General features: G+C 42.0%; 1 protein-coding gene across 2 annotated transcripts in view; it reads right to left on the bottom strand.

The window, feature by feature from the left end:
• Positions 1-840: 840 nt before the first annotated feature.
• Positions 841-23395, bottom strand: part of FBXO8 (F-box protein 8) — a 69386-nt gene continuing 46831 nt past the window's right edge. For both annotated transcript variants that reach the window (XM_030191538.1, XM_030191539.1), the window contains exons 5-7: positions 19451-19569; positions 5220-5416; positions 841-1440 (exon numbers count right to left, since the gene is read on the bottom strand). In XM_030191538.1, coding sequence (XP_030047398.1) covers positions 1253-1440; positions 5220-5416; positions 19451-19569 — 504 coding nt within the window. In that variant the 3' untranslated portion in view covers positions 841-1252. The remainder of the gene's footprint in view (positions 1441-5219; positions 5417-19450; positions 19570-23395) is intronic.

Raw genomic sequence — 23395 nt, 5'->3', positions numbered from 1 at the left:
TGTATAAGTCGTTGGTGAGGCCCAACCTGGAGTATTGTGTTCAGTTTTGGAGGACATATCTTGCTAAAGATGTAAAAAGAATTGAAGCGGTGCAAAGAAAAGCTACAAAAATGGTATGGGATTTGCGTTACAAGACGTATGAGGAGAGACTTGCTGACCTGAACATGTATACCCTGGAGGAAAGGAGAAACAGGGGTGATATGATAGACGTTCAAATATTTGAAAGGTATTAATCCGCAAACAAACCTTTTCCGTAGATGGGAAGGCGGTAGAAATAGAAGACATAAAATGAGATTGAAGGGGGGCAAACTCAAGAAAAATGTCAGGAAGTATTTTTTCACAGAAAGAGTGGTGGATACTTGGAATGCCCTTCCGCAGGAGGTGGTGGAGATGAAAACGGTAACAGAATTCAAAAATGCGTGGGATAAACATAAAGGAATCCTGTTCAGAAGGAATGGATCCTCAGAAGCTTAGCGGAGATTGGGTGGCAGAGTCGGTGGTGGGAGAGAGGGAGGGCTAGTGGTTGGGAGGCAGGGCTATGCTGAGCAGACTTCTACGGTCTGTGCCCTAAAAATGGCAGATACAAATCAAGGTCAGGTATACACAGAAAGTAGCACATACGAGTTTATCTTGTGGGCAGACTGGATGGACCGTACAGGTCTTTCTCTGCCGTCATCTACTATGTTACTATGTAGCATATATACTTTTCCTTTGAATATCAGGCCCATATGTTGTAAGAGAAAAGGCAATTATTTGAATAAGCTATGCTCTCTGATTCTACCTCTTATGGAAATGTGGAAAAGAAAATCAATACTCATTTTTAGCGAGAAAAAACGCTTTAGTTAAAATATTTTACATAATTAATTTTATATTTGATTATAAATCTCTTTAGTTAAATATGTACATATTACATTTTTTTAATGAATTGAACCGGTCAATGCTTTCAAGCAAACCTAATGCTTAAATCCACCAACAGTTTGTCAGTCCTACATTGTTAAGCCAGTTTAACAGTCTCAAATGGTTGTGTCAGACTAGTGGCACTGCTTTGTGCAAAACATAATAAGAAAAAATATTTTACCAAAAATATTCAGCACAATCTGTCAGTTTCCATGATAAATTGCTAAGAAAAGAGAACATATGAAGTTTAGTTTTATATAGGAGGTTAGAATGACCAGCACTAGCGTAACCCCTATATTTACCACATAATTAGATTTAATTGTTCAGTCCTAGAATTAAAAATCTAACAACTGTGCTACGCAGCAACATGGCCAATAAGGTAGATGTTGTCATAAAGGTGCCCTACAAAATCTTCACTAATGTTTTGAGCAGCACGGCGTGTATTCCTGATGAATTCTCTCTTTGACATTTTGTTCTTCACATGAGGGCTGGAGAGGTCAATGGACAGCAGAATTAAAGAATAGCACAGCACGTAGACTGCATCTAAAAAAAAGAAAGTAACCTCATTAGTGAAACAGAACGTATGCAAGACATATTACATTGGACTTCAGCATTGTAATTTAAAGGAAAACTAAAGTTAGGTTAAAATGACATCAATCCATCTCTAAACCTCCCTGGCCTCCTCATCTCCATCAAAAAATTAAACAAAACTAAATCATCTTTAACTGATTATTTTCCATGAGAAGACATCTCATACAAGATCAGAAACATCTATAAATCCATTCTGCCATGCGTGAAACTGAGTTACAGTGGGATAAACAGAGTGTTAAAAAGATTTATGTTGCTTATATAGAGGCGTATTTTCAAAGCACTTAAAACTTACAAAGTTCCATAGGTTACTAAAGAACTTTGTAAGTCTAAGTGCTTTGAAAATGTGTCCCTAAATCTTTTATAGATCAGCATTTCAAAATATTTCTAGAGGTCCTCCTTCTAAATATGGTATCAGTTTTCAAAAAAAGGTTAAGCATTTGAATAAGTACCTCAGTTTTACATACATAAATTAGGAGAAATTTTCAGTCCAAAAATAAATTTAGGGGCCAAAGTTTTTGACAGAAAATTCACTCAATTTTTAGGGCTCTAAAAGCAAGGCTCCCAAATTCAGGCCTACGTTTTATTCTCCTACACTAAGTGGTTAACTTACTTACTCTTAGTTGACTCCACCACTGGTCCCATCCACCTTTTGGGCACCAAGTCTACATAAATATCTAACTTTAAGAACTTAGCAGGAGTTTACAGTCATTTACAGAGATCTACAAAGAGCAATTGCTTAGAATACATAAAATCTCATATGATTTGGCACATACATAATAAAAATAGCTCAATTAATTTGCAATCTCACATTTCATATTTTCTTCAATTTACGAGGTCAGTTATGCTTTATTAAGTTATGCTACACATGTTGTGTCACTATTACATTTTTAATGCACTTTTAAAGTCAAAGGTCCTTCTTAAACAAAATAAAATTTCACACGAACTGAGCACATTTTTTTTTCCTTGGAGGTAACAAATGATATGATGTGGTTCCCCCAACACAAAGATAAACAATCTGAAATACATCAACATTATACAGAATATATGTAAAACTTGGGAGCCCTTTCACTAAACTGCATTAAGCAGCTAATGCAGGTTTTACTATGCGCTACTCGGGGTCTTCATTGGTGATTAAGTGGTCCCTAGCATCAGCACTACTACTACTACTATTTAGCATTTCTATAGCACTACAAAGCGTACGCAGCGCTGCACAGCAATCCTCCTCTACTGCAACCGTCATTCAAAATGCTGATTGCTGCAGCTGGGGACCACTCAATCACCACTGAAGACCCTGAGGTAGGTTTCGAGGGAGAATGGAGGGTTAGGGAAGGGGAGGGCTTTCCAGACAATTTTAATGATAGTTTACATATTACTAATAGTAGATCTGAAATTTTATTTTTGAGTTCTTTCAGTACTCTGGGCTGTATACCATTCAGTCCATGTGATTTGCTACTCTTTTGTTGATTTAGCATACTATATAACAACCTAAGTGTTGCCAGACCGAAGATCCATCAAGCCCAGGTATCCTGTTTCCAACAATGGCCAATCCAGGTTACAAGCAAGATCCCAGGGTCATTAAGATTCTCTTCAGTTTCTCTGGGTCATCACCAGTAAATACCATTTCAACCATGGGTAGCTCCCTTACATCTTTCTCAGTAAAAACTGAAGCAAGGAATTAATTTAGTCTTTCTGTATGGCCTTGCCATCCCTGAGTGAACATTTTATCCAATGATCACCTGATAGTCCAATTGACTCCTTCACAGCCTTCCTGCTTAGAATGTACCTAACAAGGTTTTTATTATGAGTTTTTGCCTCCACAGCAAGTTTCTTTTCAAATTATTTTTCTGACTTCTTTATCAATGCTTTGCATCTAACTTGTCAGCATTTTGTTGTTTCCCGTTCTCTTTATTCGGATCCTTTCCAGTTTTTGAAACAATGTCCTTTTGGCTCTAACAGCTTATTTTACCTATCTTTTAATCATGTTAGCTGTTGTTTGGTCTTCCTTCTACCTTTTCTAATATGTGGACCTGGCATTCCAAGATGGTATTTTAAAACAATGTCCATGCATGTCTGATATAAAAAGTCTTCCGAGGCTCCTTTTAGCCCTTTTTAAATGTTTTTAAATCATTTTCCTCATTTTATAACAGTTGCTCGTTTAAAAGAGAAATGCTAATGAGTAGACTTCTCAACTGTCTTCATTCCAGTTTTTAACTCAAACGTTATAATCACCATTGCCAAGTGGCTCAAACACCATTAGCTCTCCCTCTTGTGGTTTCTGGATCAGCTGCTGCTTGATGTAGTCATTTATTTTATCTATGAACTTTACCCACTTGTCATTTGCCAGCGTATTATTTATCAAATCAATATTGGGGTAACCGAATTGCTGAGGTCTTTTAGTTCTCTACATTTTAAAATCAAATTTGGAGTGATATAGTAGTAATTATAAGGATTCTGCACAAAACACATTTGAGCAATTTTTTTTTTTTTTTTTTTGGGGGGGGGGGGGGGGGGGAATTTTTGGTAATTGAAATTATCCATTATTGTATTATTGTTGTGTTGCCACATTTGCTATCTTTTCTGACTTCTATAAACATTGAATCATCTGTCTGTTCATTCCAGCTAGGCAGACAGTAATCTATACCCCCATCATTCTTCTTTTTCCCTTCAAACTCGAATTTCCATATATAAAATTCTATGATGCATTCTGTTTCCTGGAGCACTAGTTCTATTTGACCCAATCTTCTCTAATATACAGCACTAGCCCCCCACCAATTTAATCCACACTACTACTGTGATATTATTTGTCACCTGGCATCACGGTGTTCCATTGGTCCTCCTCCTTCCACTAAGTCTCTTAGATGCCTACTATCTACCTCTTAATTCAGCGCTATGCATTCTAATTCTCAAATCTTATTTTTTTAGGCTTCAATCATTTTCATAGACATTTCAAAGAATGTTTCTTGTTTGTACCTACAACCTGCTTAGCTGTTGACAGTGATAATTTGCAATCTTTCATCTCTGTCTGCTCTACACTTAAAGGCACTTGGGCTACTTTTTACTTTATTGCAACCTCTTTTATTGGATACCCTAACTTCCCTGTTTTGATAGTATCCTTCAAAGGTACCTTTCTCCAAAATACATACTCTGGTGTGACTGTTGGCTTTCTCTCAGGTTCTAATTTAAAAGCTGCTCTCTCTCTTTTTTCAAACATTAGTGCTAACAGCCTAGTTTCATCCCGGTTAACATGGAGACCATCTTTTTGGAATAGGCATCCTCTTCCCCAGAGTGGTGCCCAGTTCATCACAAATTTGAAATCCCTTCTCCTTGCACCAATTTCTCATCCACACATTGAGATTCTGGAGCTCTGCTGTCTCTTGGGTCCTGCATGAACAACAAGGAACACTTCTGACACTACTACCCTGGAGGTTCTGGATTTCAGTTTTCTACCTAAAAGCCTAAATTGGCTTTCAGAATATCACTCCTGTACTTTCCTATGTCATTTGTACCTACATATACCAAGACAGCTAGCTGTTCTCCAGCACTATCTAGCTGACATGTGACATCCTCCTTTGCATGAAGTAGGCAAATAACTGAGCAATCCTCAGGCCCGACACCCAGCTATCTACATGCCTAATGATTAAATAACCAGATAACACAGCTCAGTGAATAGGGGCCTAAAACACAAATCTGAGAGAGCAATATGCCACTCCAATACTGGCAAATCCTCTTACCAGTACTAAGTCCAAGCTCTCTTGTTAATGCAGGATTGCAAGCACAGAATCTGTGTGAGAATTTTGTTATGAGAGTCTCAAGATACTCGCCGCGTTCTTCAGGAGCATGAATGTGCCGGAAGAATTCTCTTAGTGCATTCGGCAAGAATTGATTGCTAAAGTTATGCAAAGTCACAAGTTCATCCAGAACATCTCGCCTTAAATAAAGAAAGAGAAATTGATAAGTGCCCTTAAAAAATAAACTGCCCTGAGTGTAGTTAGGAGGGCAGGATACATCTCTAAGAGGTCTATTTACTAAGCTGCAGTAGAAAGTGGTCTTAAAGCGCCCTTATGCAGTGTTTCCTGCACACTAAGGCCATTTTTACCTCAGCAGTAAAATGGGCAATTTTCCATTTTTTCCTTTTTTGGCCATGCGCTAATATCACCATTAAAAAAACATTACCACAGTATCATTTACCGACACCTATTTTGTAGGCGGTAAGAGCTCCTGTGGTAATCCTGCGCTAATTTGTTAGCATGTGGTAATGTGGACATGCTAACTGATGAGCGCAGAAACACCCACTCTCTGCCTCAGGCATGCCTCTCCGTGCGTGACAATTGGGAACTTACTGCATGATGGCTAAGCGCCTCTTGTGGTAAGCTTTTTAAGCTGTGGTAAGAACACACTAGCGTTTACCACAACTAATAAAAGTACCTTTAAGTAAGTACAAAATCATAAACAAATATAATTTGGGGTCAGAATCCTGAAAGTCTGCATGCCAAGCATACCTAACATTGAAATGATTTACATGTCAGAAAAGGTTCAGTTGCTGAACTGCTGATATGCTCCCTTTTTCAACAGGCAATAAAAATAAAACACACATGCACATACTTCTTAATTAACATAAAGGAATCAGCTTTGATTAGATTTAAGTTCCTCCACTACAATGAACCACAAAAATGTGGTGTATTCTGCACTGAAAAAAAACCCTGTGACCATAAAAAAAAAGTTAATGGCAGGTACAGTTTTTAATTTATTCCATAAAGTCAACACCTCTGTGGGGGTAACTGTATAGGGAGCGGCCTAGATTTAGGCAACATTATGCAGATATTCTAGTCATTTGTATGAGTATGGGAATATATCTGCATATAAATAAGCAGTTCTTGGCTACTTACTAGTCTGTAAGTACACACCAATATTCAATGATTCATACTTTGCAGGTGGGCATTCTCATGGGAGGGACACACAGCGACATGCCTAGATTATAAATTATTACAATCTATGAATGTACTTGCACAGTATAGATGCAAACATTTACACTAGTTCTATAGCAGGTGCAAGTCTTACACCTGAAATATATGCGTATATAGCGAAGATACTTACTTGTAACAGTGTGGGTAGATGCCCATCCGTGTCTTCCAATCCAGCATTTATGACAAAGTAAAAAACCAGAGCTTTGTGAAGTGCGAGCTGTGCTCCATCGTGCATAAGCAAGTGATTTCCCGCTCACTGCGAGAACGCGGTTCCCTCAGTTTAATTTAAAAGCAAAAACACCGAAAAATAAAATAATAAAACAGACAATTAAAAGAGTAACACTTCTTAGTGGAATCTTTCCTGGAAGCCAGCAAGACTACTACTACTTATCATTTCTAAAGCGCTACTAGACCCAGGAGACACCTTCTGAAAGACACAAGGAAGTGAATTCTAAGCTCTCAACATCCAAGCTGTGAGAGCCAGAGATTGGAGGTTGGGATGTAGAAGTGACTACTTGTTCTGAGTGATAAGGGTCGGAAAACACTCCAATCTCCATGGTTTTTCGGAGGATAATTCCAGAAGAAGAAGAGGGAACCAAATCTGTCTCGGCTAATATGGTGCGATTAGAATCATGGTATGGGTGGATGGGTGGATACACATACAGAAGACCTGTCCTCCAATTGAGGAGGAAGGCATCTGACGCTAGTCTGTCATGGGCCTGAAGCCTGGAACAAAACTGAGGGGCCTTGCGGTTGGATCTGAGTGGCAAAAAGATCTTGGAAGATCTTGCGGGCCACGCCTATGTGAAGAGATCACTTGTGTGGTTGCATTATCCTGCTCAGCCTGTCGGCCAGGGTTGTATGCGCCCACCAGATAACTGGCTCAAAGGAACATATCGTGCAGGCGAGCCCAATGCCACATCCAGATGGCCTCCTGACACAGAGGACGTGATCCGGTGACCCCCTGCTTGCTGATGTAATACATTGCAACTTGATTGTCTGTTTGAACGAGAATAATTTGACGGGACAGCCAATATCCGAAAGCATTTAGAACATTCCAGACCGCTCAGAGCTCCAGGAGGTTGATCTGAAGATTCGTTCCATTTGTGGCTGAGGAATTTGGAAAGGAAGTCCCAGTCTAATTGGATCGAACTGCCCACCACTGAAGAGAGCAAGCTCTGGGGACACTTGGATGATGTCCTCCAGATTTCCTGTGGATTGATACCACTGAGAAGCCAGGGTTCATTGAGAGGGTCTCATGTGAAGATGTGTCATGTGTGTAATGTACACTGTGGAAGCCATGTGGCCCAGCAATCTCAACATCTGCCAAGCTGTGACATGTTGAGAGGCTTGAACCTTGGACGCCAGCAAGTCATGATTGTCTGCTCTGGCTTCTGGGAGGTAGGCTCGAACCTTCTTTGTGTTGAGCAGGGCCCCTATGAATTCCAATTTCTGGACAGGGTGTAGATGGGACTTGAGGTAATTTGAAATGAACCCTAGTAGTTCCAGCAGTCGAACAGTCATCTGTGTGGACTCCCGAGCACTGTCTTCCAAGGTGCTCTTCACCAACTAATCTTTGAGATATGGGAACACATACAGGCTTATTTTCGAAAGAGAAGGGCGCCCATCTTTCGACACAAATCGGGAGATGGGCGTCCTTCTTTCAGGGTCGCCCAAATCGGCATAATCGAAAGCCGATTTTAGGCGTCCACAACTTCTTTCCGTCGTGGGGACGACCAAAGTTCCTGGGGGCGTGTCAGAGGAGTAGCGAAGGCGGTACTGGGGCGTGCCTAACAGACGGGTGTCCTCGAGCAATAATGGAAAAAAGGGCGTCCCTGACGAGCACTTGGGTGACTTTACTTGGGCCATTTTTTCTTACGACCAAGCCTCAAAAAGGTGCCTGAACTGACCAGATGACAACCGAGGGAATCGGGGATGACCTCCCCTGACTCCCCCAGTGGTCACTAACCACCTCCCACCCCGAAAAAAAGAACTTTAAAAACTTTTTTTGCCAGTCTGAAATGCCATACTCAGGTCCATCGCAGCAGTATGCAGGTCCCGGGGGGGGGGGGGGGGGGGGGGATATGTGTGTGTCAGCGGTAGCATAGCGAAGGCGTGGATGTACTTCTTTCAAACATTTTGGACGTCCTGAACTGCCCCCTCCCCCCAAAGGGACGGCCATATTTCAAGGGAGTAGAGTGGAGGAGTGGCCTAGTGGTTAGAGCACTGGTCTTGCAATCCAGAGGTGGCCAGTTCAAATCCCACTGCTGCTACTTGTGATCCAAAATCCAAATAAATAAAGGGGGTGTCGGAGGCATAGCAAAGGCATGGACATCCTTCTCACAGAAACATCCACATTTTGGACGTTGTCAACTGCCGTCACAGGGATGGAGGCATAGCAAAGGACGTCCTTCAACCATACTCTTAAAAAAAAAAAAAAAAAAAAAAAAAAAGACGTCCCTGACGAGCACTTGGACGTTGTCACCTGGACTTGTATTTTTCTAAGGTTGTAGACGGTAATTATACACGTAGCTTGTCTGCATGTATGAAGCCGTCTTTGGAATGCGCAGAGCAGCCACGCATAATGCTTGGCTGCTCTGCACTGGCTTCCCCTCCTTAGGAAGGAAATCGTGTGCAGATGAGCTAACAGTGAGCAGCTCATTTGCATGCGATTTTCTTTATGCATGCCCGTTCCTTTCCGAATCGCTAAGGGATCGGTAAGGGAAGGGCTTTTTCCGTTCAGTTAGTCCACTGCAGTGACCTCTAGGGTGCCTGGTTGGTGTCCTGGCATGTCAGGCGGACCAGTGCACTACGAATGCTGGCTCCTCCCATGACCAAATGAGTTGGATTTGGTAGTTTTTGAGATGGGCGTCCTCGGTTTCCATTATCGCCGAAAACCGGGGACAACCATCTCTACATTTATGTCGATCATCTCTAAGTTCGACATAAATGTTGAGATTTGGGCGTCCCCGACCGTATTATCAAAATGAAAGATGGACGCCCATCTTGTTTCGATAATACGGGTTTCCCCGCCCCTTCGCAGGGACATCCTGCAAATTCGCCCTCAGAAAAACTTGGGCGCCCTATTCGATTATGCCCCTCATAGACTCCCAGTCTGTGTAGTGATGTTGCGACTACCGCTATACACTTGGTGAAGACCCTGGGAGCTGATGCGAAGCCAAAAGGCAACAAGCGGTACTGAAAGTGTTGTGTTCCCAGTCAAAATTGAAGATACTTCTGGTGGCCAAGAAGTATCAGGATATGAGCATATTTATCCTTTAAGTCCAGACAGAATAGCCAATCGTTTTTCTGAAACCATCCTGAACTTCTCTCGGACTAGAAATTTGTTCACTTAGGTCTAGGATGGGACGCATTACCCCCCCCCCCCCCCCCCCAATCTACTTTGCACACGGAGGTACCTGGAATAGAATCCCTGCCCTTCCTTCCCTGGTGGAACGGGTTCAAAGGCATGGGCCTTCAGAGAGGCACTGAGTTCCTCTGCAAATGTCTGCCTGTACTGAGAGCTGAATGAATGAACTCTTTTTGGACAATTTGGAGATTTGGAATGACAACTGCGGGTGTATCCGAGACAAACTATTTGAAGAACCCACCGGTCAGAGGTTATGAGAGGCCACCATTGGTGAAAAAAATTTTAACCTCCCATGACCGACAAGTCGTCCGGAACAGACACTTGCAGCTATGCTCTGCTGGAGTCAGTCAAAAACTCGTCCCCTGCTTCGACTGGGAAGCAGCAGGGGCTTTAGGCCCACGATGTTGACAAGAACGAGTGTTCTGGGGCTGAGCTCGAGTAGGCTGGTGAGCCAAAGGAGTATACCTATGCCTAGAACATTAGTAGGGGGCACTCCTTGACTTGCCAAAAAACCTCCTAGATGAGAAGGTGGATGTAGAAGGTGCCCGGCAGGAGAGAGAAGAGATAGTATCAGTGTGTTTCTTAATTTGGTTAGCGACCTCCTCAACCTTCTCTCTGAAAATGTTATCCCCCAGCAAGGGGCATCTGCCAACCTCTGCTGAACAGAATGTTCTAAGTCAGAAACATGCAGCCATGAGAGTCTGCACATTGCTATACTCTGAGCAGAGATCCTGGATGCTACATGAAAAGTGTTGTAAGTGCCCCTGGCCAAGAACTTCTGACAAATCTTCTTCTGCATGACCAACTGGCGAAAAGGCTTGGCCTGCTCTGAAGGGAGTGTATTGACGAAGTCTGACAGCTGTATCACCGAGTTCCTCAAGTAAACGCTCGTGAAGAGCTAGTATGTCTATGGGAGATGAGCATAAGTGCCTGGTACATCTTTCTCCTAAAAGAATCCAGGGTTCTAGCTTCTCTGCCTGGGGAAGCCAAGGCATAATCTATAGTACTCCTGGCTCTTTTGAGAGCGGATTCCACAACCACGGAGTCATGGGGCAACTGAGGATCACCGTAGATCCGGTACTGGGTGTCAATTTTCTTGGGGAAAACAGGGACTGACAGAGGGGAAGCCCAATTCCTGATGAGGACTGCCTTGAATACCTCATGGAGAGGAGCTATCACAGCCTCCTTAGGAGGGGAGGTGTAGTCCATGACCTCAAGCATCTTGGCCATGGGCTTATCCTCCACTTCTACAGGGAATATCCTCAGCCATTTCCCTCACAAAAGATGGGAAAGAGTGGCTCGCAGGTGGTGGGGAGGGCTCAGAAGGAATCCCATAAGACTTGTCCAAGGAAAAGTATCTGGAATCCTTCTCCGATTCCCATGAGCGCTCCTCCTCTGTGTCGGATAAAATCTCCCTACAAGATGACTGAAACTGAACCTGCCTTGATGCCGAAGAACCATGTCCTCAAGAGCGATGTCAAGAGACCAGCTCTCACCTTGACTCCAGCGAAGCTTCCTGCACCAATGTTGAGGGGGTACCGGCCTGGGTGGTAGTTGATACTGGGGCCACAAGTGGTGCTGGCGTCGGAGGCCGCATCACAGGCTGAGGGCCAGGTGGGACTGCAGCGGGAGGTATGGCAGGCGCAAGCACCCCTGATACCATAGTAACATAGTAGGTGACGGCAGAAAAAGACCTGTACAGTCCATCCAGTGTGCCCAACAAGATAAACTCATATGCGCTACTTTGGATGTATACCTGACCTTGATTTGAATCTACCATTTTCAGGGCACAAGCTGTAGAAGTCTGCCTAGTGCTAGCCCCGCCTTCCAACCACCGGCTCTGCCACCCAATCTCCGCTAAGCTTCTGAGGATCCATTCCTTCTGAACAGGATTCCTTTATGTTTATCCCACGCATTTTTGAATTCTGTTACCGTTTTCATCTCCACCACCTCCCGCAGGAGGGCATTCCAAGCATCCACCACTCTCTCTGTGAAAAAATACTTCCTGACATTTTTCCTGAGTCTGCCCCCCTTCAACCTCATTTCATTCATATCGTCTAGTTTTACCGTCTTCACGTCTCCGAACAGGTTCGTTTGCGGATTAATACCTTTCAAATATTTGAACGTCTGTATCATATCACCCCTGTTTCTCCTTTCCTCCAGGATATACATGTTCAGGTCAGCAAGTCTCTCCTCATACGTTTTGTAACGCAAATCCCATATCATTTTTGTAGCTTTTCTTTGCACCGCTTCTGTACCCTTCTCTACCAGCGCTAACTCCAGACTCCGCCCCTTCTGCCTCGCATCACCTTATGCCTGGAACAGACTTCCCGAGCCCATAAGCCATGCGCCCTCCCTGCCCATCTTCAAGTTCTTACTCAAAGCCCATCTCTTCTCCCTTGCCTTTGGCGCCTAACCACCTTCCCCATTCATGTTACCTTCACTGACTACATAGTTTGTAACCTCTAGATTGTAAGCTATTTAGTTATAACCTTTAGATTGTAAGCTACCTACACTGACTACATAGTTTGTAACCTTTAGATTGTAAGCTCTCCTGAGCAGGGACTGTCCTTCCCCATGTGAAACTTGTACAGCGCTGCGTAACCCTGGCAGCGCTATAGAAATGCTAAGTAGTATTAGTAGTAGGACTCCATATGTAATGGGATAATTTGTCAAAATACAGAATTATGGGGATACGCTGTTATTTTCTTTGTGTAAATCAAGATTGTATTGATATAGTTTGGACTTTCTGATGGTCTTTTTCAAGACCCTGATGTGTTTTTACCTGTAGCAGTCCAGTATTTGGTTTAGGATTTCTCATACAAGACTCCTGAGGCAGGCACTTTGTGCCAAAACACAGTGCCGTGTCAATTCCTGTAATCAGTTTTTGTACGAAGTGTATTTTGACCATTAAAGTATTGTTGCACTTCCAGCCCCACTGTTTGCTGAGCCTTCTTCCGCTTCCCACTTTGTTCTTCTCATTGTGGGAATCAGTGTTCAGTCACTACTTGTTTGGTCTTTAAGGACGACATAAATATGAAGTCAACTGCAGCTTCAGATGCCTCTATGTACTTTGGGAGCCCCAAAACACCTGCCTGTGGTTCTGTCTTTTTTGTAGTGGAAAAGATACCTCATGTACCTTCTGCAGCACAACAAATCTAGGGTAAGAGATATTCTCATAAGAAGATTTGATTCTCACTAGGGGAGAAGAGGGATCAGGCCTTCCTGTGGAATACACTTTCACCTCTGCAAGAAAGGCAGGTTGGGCATCAAGTGGATCTCCTCTATTTAACAGAGATGTGATCCCGGAGAAAAGGAAGGTAATAAATATACTATCTACTTTATAATCTGAGCCAGCAAAGATAGCATCAGATCCCGAGAACATCATATATCCCTTTCGGATTAACACCCCTTGAATGAGGTAGCATTGTACTAGGTTGCTGATATTACACATACATCTTTAGCAGGAATGAATACGGCTGCTCCAGAAGAGGCACCAAAACTGATGGTGAGTATTGATTTGCAACTCTTAACACCGGAGCTGATGAAGTAGGTTGTGGCACAGTGGTATGCTGAGGACCAGGTGAAGGCTGCACAATGGGTTGTGCATTGTGTCTATGCTGTACACACATTAGTCTTTGAACGACAAGGGGAAAAATGACTGCTAACATTTTCAAGACTACTCCACAAGTACCTTTATGTAATAAGTAAACCGCTTTGGTTGTACCACAGAGGAGAAGTTTAGTAAGAATCTCAAACAAAGAAAACAAATGTTTTTTTTTTATGGGAAGATGGCAAGAAGGAAGCCACTGCTAAAGAAAAGCTGTAGAGTGCTTGCAAAGCAACCCTAAGAATACACTGTACACATGTGGGAGAATCTTTTGCGGTGTGAAAACACCAAAGTGGAACTATTTGGTCTCAGTGTTCTATCCTACACATATCATTTAGGAAAGACAACATAACACTCTTTAACATCATCCTTGCAGTAAGACATGATGGCAAGAACATGTTGTGGAAATGATTTACAGCAGTGGGGAAGGAAAGCTTGAAAAGATCAAGGGATAGACAGATGGTGCAAATTACTGGAAGATCCAGAAGGAAAGCTTGTTCCAGATGATCAGACTTAGGACTAGGGAGACTTTTCAGCAAGCACAAAACAAAAGCATCAATTGGGTGGTTCAATAGGAAGAAAATATCCTTTACTGGCCAGTTAAAATCCAGACCTGAAGTCAATAGAAAATACGAGGCAAGATTACAACAAATCTGAAAGAGCTTGAAATGTTCTGCCAAGAATGAGGCTACTCCATGCATCATCCTGCTGTGCAAATTGGGTTGACATTTATCCTAAATGACTCATGGCTTTTATTGCTGCAAAAATGGCTTCCATTACGTACTTAATCAAGGGGTGAGAATGCTTATCCCAGTGCTCGACAACATTTCTTAGGATCTAGGAGTCAGACTTGTAACGAGTAGAATTTTTATTAGTTTTTGCACATTTATAAATTGCAGATTCATAATGTGCCCAAGATGATGCAAAGTTAAGTTGTTTAACACAGTAGTAAGGAAGGAGCAGATAGGAAGCAACTGCTCTCTCCTTTGCTTACCCACCTACAGCCTATCATCTGGCAATGGAGAGAAGCTTTAGGATGTGGTTGATGAAGCAATGGGAGAGTAGCCAAAGCTGCAGATGCTAAGGCTGGGACAATGCATGCACCCACCCACCTACCTACCCACTCCCAAAATATGCAGCCTTAGCCTCTCTCCATTGCCCACCTCCCCAGCAGCTGCAGTTTTAACCCCTCCCCACTGCTATTTCCATCCACTGCTAGCAAAGACAACCACACTTCATCATCAACTCAGCCACCCCAACAGCACATCTCCGTCCACAGCAGTAGCCTCTGAGCTTCTCCTCTACTCTCTCAAAGCTTCTCTCAATCACTACTCCCGCCTCCCCCCCCCCCCAAAAAAAAATTATTCTACCAACAGGGTGGCTAAAGAATTGTCTCCTTAGCAACAATGCTCCTTAAGGGCTACTTCTGCAGTTGTTAGCTCTCCAAGTATCCTCCTGATCAAGGTGGCTCCATGTGGGTTGCCTCTTCATGGTGGATACTCCCTGTTTTTTCTCTCTCTCTGCCTCTTCCCCTCCCTAGTGTGCACATACACTCATAGCTCTCTGCTTTCTAACCCATAGATATGTCAATCATCAACCCATATACCCTCCTGTAGCCTACACTCCCACCCCAGTAGCTGTCTCCCACTGATGACTACCATGCAAAACTGAATTCTCAATACTGCTCTCTAGCTTTTTATCTTCTCCACCTGCACATACCTCCCCAGCTCCTGCACCCCAGCACACTAGTTTTGCTCATCCTCTCCTTCCCCTCCAGCAGCACAGACGCCCAGTTCATGCTCCGCCCACCCCAATAATACTAGAGAAACAGAAATGAAACTGCAAGATATCACAGATGTACATTTCTCAAAGCTGACATGGGTTTTCAATTGATAAATAAAATACTGTTTTCTACCTTTGTAGTCTGAGCATTTAATTTTTCCATTTGATTTGTCTCTTCTGCTTTTCCTGCCTTTCCAGGGTCTCCTGTCTAATAAACATTTCTTCTCTTTCCATGTCTGCCATCCATCTTCTCTCTGTGCCCTATCTGTTCTCTCACACATCTCTCCTCGTTGTCCCTGTTCCTATTTTCCCCTCATATTTAGCATCTGCTCTTTTAATGTCCCTATCCTAGTGTCCCTATCCTTCCCTTACATTCAGCACTGCCCCTGTGTCCCCATCCTGCCCATGATCAACAATGCCACACTATGCTCCTATCCTACTCCATTTTCACCACTGCCTTGTGTCCCTGTCTCTATTTTTACTCCATGCCCAGCATCTCTTGTCTGTGCCCTGTCCCTACCCTCTCTTCCCTTCCTCCCATAGCCCAGGTCCAGCATCTCTCCCCTGACCCCCCTCATGGTCTGGCATAACTTCTGTCTGTGGGTCCAGCACCTCTCCCCCCCTCTGTTCCAAACTCCGATCCAGTCTATGTCTCTTCCCTCCACCAGTCTGATCTCTCTCTCCCCATTTTGCGCTCTCCTTCCTGGTAGGTTTAGCACATCTCCATGTTCCTCCAGCCCCCATCCCCGGTCCAGCTCAACTCTATCTCCCTCTAGCCCCCCTCCCACCTCAGGGTCCAGCACATCTCACTCTTCTCCTACCCCCCATCCAACATACCTTTCTCCACCCCCCCCACCAACTTCAGCATCTCTCTCTGTCACCCTTCCTCCCCCTCGAGTCCAGTGTCTCTCTGTCACCTTCCCCCCTCAGTAACTTGCCTCTGGACCAAAGTGTCAGCACTGGCTCTTCGTCTTTGAGTCCAGTGTCTCTGTCACCTTCCCCCCCTTCAGAAACTTGCCTCTGATCCTCAGTGTCAGTTTTGGCAGCCTTCAAGACATGCTGCTCTGGATGGTGTTGGGGCCTTCCCTGTGCCAGGTTCCGCTTTCAAGGAAGCAGGAAGTACCTCACAGGAGGCAGAACCTGGCACAGGGAAGGCCCTGACATCAGTCAGAGCAGCATGACTTAAAGGCTGTCACTGCTGACACCGAGGATCAGAAGCAGGACAACTGACTGATTAAAGTAAAAATCTAACTCCACCCTATTGTTGAAAAACTTCATGTTAAGTGGATCAGTCACTAGAGCCTGCAGCTCAGCACTGCCAAGTTGAAGTTATCACCAATGGAATAAGACCTTCCAGGTCAGATGCTTCAGGTCACAGGATTCTAGTGGCTCAAATGGAGTTTTCATCAGCTGGGTTAGGACAACGGTGAGGTCCCACGACACAATGGGTGGCTTGACAAAAGGCTTTAATATAAGTCCAGTATAAAGCAAACAACTGAGGCTGTACAGAGATGGGTTTGCATTCTATATAGTAGGGATATGCACAAATTACACTAAGGTGGACCCCAATGGGGTAGTATTTCAAACCTGACAGAGACAGATATGGAAGGTAGTTAAGCAGTTCCGCTGGATAGGAAAAAGGGACTAAGACCTTTCCATCACATCAGTCAGCAAACCTCTTCCACTTAAAACTACAAGATTTCCTAGTGGAATCTCTCCTAGAGGCTAGAGTAATCTATGACACATTGCCAGGTAGATTATGGGTAGCTAAAGTTACCTACATAACTTCCAAGCTGTTAGCGAAAGGGACCTGATTTTGAGATGGATCAATGTTCTCTGAACTGGTGTGATTAGTGTTGGGCAATACATTAGTTTGATGGGACTCTATATAAAAATAGTTCCAGAAGAGGGAATCATATTTATTTCAACAGGTTGGTTATGAGTATCATCTGCATTTCAGGAAGGTCTTCACAAATAGGGGATTTGGAGGATATGAGTATAGAAGGCATTCTCCCCTAAAACTAGGAGAAAAGGACCCAAGGCTAATTTGTTGCATCTTTCTATCCTGGAGTAGAACTGAAATTCCTTCCTGTTTGGAGATCATCTGAAGTACCTCGAGTTCAAAGAACATTTGTGTGGCTGGCGTACTCAGCTCAGGTTTGTTCACTAGGACATTGTCTATCCCTACCACATAGGTGACCCAGAGAGTCATCTCTTACAAGATGGCCCCTTCTTATTGTGATCTAATAGATGGCAACTTGTCTTTTTGGGCTAGAATGATTTGTCTTTTTGGGCTAGAATGAATATTAGAATGTTCCACATTGCCCGTAACTCCAAATGTTTCACCTGAGGGCACTACAGACCTCGAGTGTGAAACCCACCTACATGGGTTCCCCAGCCTAGTTTGGACACATCTGTGGTAAAGGCAATTTGCAAATGAAAGAATTTGGAAGAAGAATCCTTTTGCCACATTAGAATGAGCAATTACATCCTGGAGCTTTTGAGTGGCAAGACAACTTGTTGAGATATGCCACAGTAGTATATATATATATTATATATATAAAAAACTTTCTACGAGGGTGCTGCAAATCCAACAACTCATAAAGATGAGTGGGTTTTTATGAGAGGTCAAGTAATACGTACTGCAGCATGTAGTGCCTTGACGTTTTTAACACCATGCTCCGATGTTGATGCTTCTTGATCTACACCCAATGCTTAACATTATGAGCTACTTGGTGTTGATGAAGAGGATGAACCCTCTTCTTTAGATGGAAATTGATTTATGCCAAATCCTAGTGGACTCTATTGATATTTGATGTCAAGGATGACTGTTGCCAAAGCATTTCCAGCATCAAATGTAGCTCCTGGACCCCTCAACACTGATGCTTCAGATGCAGATACTGATGGACTGAACTCAGAAATACCAACAATACTTTCATGCTGTTCCTCATGGCCACATGGGTGTAGAGATGACACTGAGAGGGATTGTGATTATGTCCAAGAAACTGCAAGTAGCAGTTGTAGGCATCACTTCTGGATATGGTCTTGCCACACTCCTCACTCTTCTTAAAGCCAGTGGAGGCTTTTTTCAAGGACATGCCACTAAATAAAACAGCTATAGTACAATCAAATGATTTAATTTAAGTGTAATACCCTCTGGGATGCCCCTAGGAGTTTGTTTAAAAAACACAGACATCTTTAAACTGACTGAAAAATGTAACCAGGGCAACTCTCAGAGAGGATAAGAAACTGAAAAAGGTTCACACAACAGTGACAAATGAAAATAAGAAAAATATTCTCTTTTTAAAGAGAGTGTAGCGGGTACACACTTGAATGGCTCCATGGAAGAAGACAGCGATACCATGCAAAAGCATAAAGAAGGAAATCCTCAAAAGCTTCCAGAGTAAATTAAGCTAGTGAGATTTCTCTCTGTAGGCTCCACTGCATGTTGTCACCCATCTGGGAGGACTTGCTATCCTACTTGTTCTCAGAGAAATACCGATACAGAGCACTGAATACCGCATTAAACACCTAATATGGAATTTTATGTTAATATCATGAAGGGAGTAGGAAAGAGGTAGAGGACAGCACAGTAATGTCCTAACTGCTTACCCACAAATACCAAACAATGCTATCTGCCGCATTTCACTCCAAAATAATAGCAAAACCTCTACTGTAATAATGTGTTAAATTTCACTACATAAAATACTGCAGCTTAGAAAATAAGCTTTATGGTGCTTATTGGCTGTCTAAGTTTCTCCCCTCTCATGTGAAATGTGTGAACAAAATAAACTGGTAAGCTGGGCAGGGAATTTAAAATGCAAGATTTCTGCAGCTAACTCCTGAAGTAACCTGGACAAATCTTTTCAATATTGGCCCCAGGATTTTCAGTTTGTTTTGGCAGTAGAGCAATGCAAAGAAGTGAAGCTACAAATGTCCAGCATCTCTGATGGACAAAAAGAAATGGAGGGGAGAAGTAAAAGTTTGGAAATTACTGTGCATATGTAATGATGGCCTTCTGGTGTTTCCAGAAAGCTCTGAAATGAATGTCCTTCTGATGCCAGAAGCAGTCTTTGTGTAATTACAGTGCTCTGCTTCAGAAAATGCTAGAATCTCATCAAAGAGACACTGTGGCTTCTGGATGCTCTCATTCAGAAGATAATATAATCAAACCCGCTTCTAAAAACTCACATTTCATGTGGGATATTAATCATTGTACATGCCATGTATTATTACCTTTCATCAAGATAGATTCTCAGTTTCTTCCAATTTAGTGTTCTAGTACAGAAGATAAACTTTGATATTTCCTTTGGTGAATCATCTAATATTCCCCTGGACATAAAATATTCAATTCCCTGAAATACAAGACATTTATATAATATTAAAATTAGACTCTGAAGTGGAAGTTAATGTGTATTCATTTTTTCCATAAAGATATACAAGCAGATCAGTTAAAAAGGATTTAATCTCTTTCTGCGTTAAAGTAGTACATATCTCTACATTTAGAGGGCAATGTTCAACGGTTTCTACTTGAGTAAATAAGTTTTTATGGAGGCTAGAATTACCTAATTAAAAATTGCTCTTCTCAAATGCAACTTAGAGTATGGACATGTGGGTATCTTGAATTCAGCTATTATGCACACCCCCATCCACCACCTTTACATTTAACAAGTGCAAAGTATGTGGATGCTTTTATGTACATACTTGGTACTGCAAATTTTCAAAAAGAAACACCATGAGCAGTTTTTCTACAAAAGTGGTATAAAGTATGAGTATCAAAAGCACCTGCACAGTTTGGAACCGCTCAGGATACCTCAAAATTATTCCCTTGATATACACATTAGTGACAATATAATTGCACATAATACCTACATGGTTGCTGCAACATATGTGTACCTAAGATGTCATTAATCCTTTAGTTTCAGATTTTTTAAGTGATCTTTATTTCGTGCATATGACAAGTTTACACACACTATGAAGAAAACTTTTTTCACAGATGCTATAAGTAAAAATAAAAAAGAAAACTGAAGATGTATGATTTTATTCTGCAATAAATATGAAACTGTTTCAAGAGCCATCTGTGCGTGGAAAGAACAAATCACACAATTAGATCTGGTGTAATCTCCTATAAATTTAGCACTGTAGAATAGCTTATCAGGTCATATTAGGCCCTTATAATGCATAAGGAGTTTTAATTATTTTGCCTACTTTAAAACACAGTTTAGTTTGAAGCTAGAACCAAAAGCTGTCATACTAATACATTTCACAAACTATCCTCAAAACAGTTTTATAGTAATTTGGCGTTAAACACAAGCAGCCTCCTCAAACATGAGAGCTACATTCTAATTGGATTATTAACTGATCTTAAATTACTAAAAAGATCTGACCAGGGAGAGGGAGAATGACATGTAAAATCAATTGGATATGGTGAAATTTGTTCTTACCAGCTAACTTCCTTTCCTTTAGCCCTACTAGACCAATGTGGGTTGTGCTCTTCAACCAGCAGATGGAGGCTCAGAGCAGTGACCTCACTCCTATAGAAATGGGTGCGGACCAGAACTCTACCAGTACCTTTGACACACCAGTGTTAAATGAAAGTCCCATTCAACAAACTTCAAACCATGAAACAGTTCTCTACATGGAGCAGTGCTACAACTGCACAACACCAGCACAATCAGTTAACCTCATAGATCATTTGTGCTCTAAGCAGTAAGAAAGATCTTGCAGCAGCCTATTGGCTTCACAGGTGGGTCACAGAGTGATAGCAGGACTAAGGGAAAAGAAATTAGCAGATATCATAAATTTCATCTTCCTTAGCATCCTGCTAGACCAATCCAGACACACGGGAAATACCTAAGCTTTACTGACCCGGTTGGGAAGAAGATGGACTACCCTGCCAAAAGCAGAGTCTTCTCTAGCCTGGACATTCCAATTATGTTTAATAAATAAATGACACAATGACAATGTTGCTGCTTTGTATGTAACTAGTATAAATTACATAGATTTCATTATATCCAATTTGTATATTTTGATTGGTGGCCATGCCCACTTCTGGTTTTGTCAACCAATTAGCATTGAGGACGTGCCTTAGCTCCACTTGCAAAATACCCATCCCGTCTACTGTTCTCCCATGCATTACCCTTATGATGACAACAATAGAACTGACATGAATATTAGAGCAGTACCAAATAGCATATTTTACTATTCGATCGACTACGAATAATGAAAAATATTATTTGGCCGAATAGGAATACCAAACCCGAACAATGGGCATTTAGCTTTAACATAATAAATAATAAAAGAAGCCATGTGAAATCAGAGATCAAGTGTTTTTTCAGTAGGATTTAGTACAGTAGCGCCTAAGATTATTCATATTCAAATATAAATTACTATTGGTCCGAATACGACTAAGGTATTCGGGACACTATTTGGGGCTGAATCGAATATGAATATTTAGTACAGCCCAGAGGTGTAGCTAGGTTTTGACATCTGGGGGAGAGGACTTTTGTAAAACAGGCACCAGAAGGGTAGGCCGGCCATAGTATCCCACAGCAGAGAAGGTGCAACTAGACATTCACAGGTCAAGGTACTGCTAATGCGCCCCAAGCCTAGGGGACACTGGTGGCTGCTTTAGAGTCTCATTTAGCACATTTTCCAAGGGGAATGTACCTAGGCTCTGACTCTCCTATAAAAGGTAACAACCAAATAAGAACTTCTCTGACCTTTTACAATGTACTGCCAAGTGGCAGCCAAGTGCAAACACAAACAAAGACAGAAGAAATATTTTTTACACTTGCAGCCTATATGGCAAGACGCTGGCATTTGTGTACTGTGAAGTTGAATTTCATACAATAGGCTACAGTTAGAAAAAAGCGTACCGAAGAGGGATGAATTAGTACACACTCAATTACAGATTGCGCCTTCTATTTTTAGTGCGGAGCTATATCATGAAGCATGTGGACATTGTCAATTTTGTAGCCAAACGATATATTGCTTGGAGTGGCATCACCCTAATAAACCTGACAAAAAATACCATCACAGAACAAAGACTACATGTGAATCCAAGTTTGTCATCTATGGAATCATTTGCCCCTGCCAATTGTGGTAAGTGGGGCGTACTACGAGACAGGTCAAAGTCAGACTCACTGAACACAAAAGTAGGCTGCATAACAAAATAGAGACTGCCCCGATGGTTGCTCACTGTATGGAATTCAATCATCCATTTGAACAATTAAAGTGGTTTGTTATGGATCAGGTTATTAGCTCTCCTAGGGGGGGCAATATGACCCAGATCCTTACTCGTAAACGACAATTTTGGATTTTTGAACTCAACACCTTAATACCTTATGGATTGAATGACAGTATTGAGTGGAATACAGTAATTTAAGCAGTATTAATATTATTGGAGCTAAAAAGTTTTTTGAAGTAGCCAGATGTATTTGATTTCATTTTAGTGTTTTAGGAAATTAAACGACGTCATTTCCTGCCTGGGACCATACTTAACCCTCTTTGTTATTCATAGTGGTTTGAGAAGATAGAGGGTCTCCTGCTTGCTCCATTATTTGAAGATTGAAGACATTTAGAGTTCCTGAGGAAGTTTTTCAACGAAACCCTGCAGTGTTGGACTCTTGATGCTTTAAGAATAGAGACGCTGTTTTGCCTTTGTGTGACGATTACATTTTGGCCAGGCGGCTTTTGTGGGAAGCAACATGCGAGAAAAACAGTTTACCAGTTAAGTTGGAACATCTAGGAAAATCAAGGAAAGATAAGTGAACTTTATTTTTCAGAGCCTCTTGAATATAAGAACTATTTTTTTAGTCAATATAGAAGTGTTTTGTGAAAGGGATAGTGGTACTAGGGGTACAAGTTTGATGTACACATTTGACATTAATTTTGCAGTTTTAGAGCACTATTGTGGTTTTTGAGAAGGAAGTGCATAGATAAAAGAAATATAAAAAAACCACGGAGGAGCTCCATGACTGAGATGCTCAACCACCCTGTGAGATTTATAAATTATATGAGTGATTTCTCGTTTCTGGGTGAGTTAATACTCTGAGAGCCCTCCAAAAATACTTAGTATTAACGCTATAGTATATTTAATATTAACTGGGTCAGATGTACTTTGTATTGTACTCCCATACTCACATTTTTAGTCTCTGGTTAATTTTTTGTGTTGAGGTG

Source organism: Microcaecilia unicolor, chromosome 2, assembly GCF_901765095.1.
Source record: "Microcaecilia unicolor chromosome 2, aMicUni1.1, whole genome shotgun sequence".
NCBI classification, from domain to species: Eukaryota; Metazoa; Chordata; class Amphibia; order Gymnophiona; family Siphonopidae; genus Microcaecilia; species Microcaecilia unicolor.
This window is presented reverse-complemented; position numbering and strand designations above follow the sequence as displayed.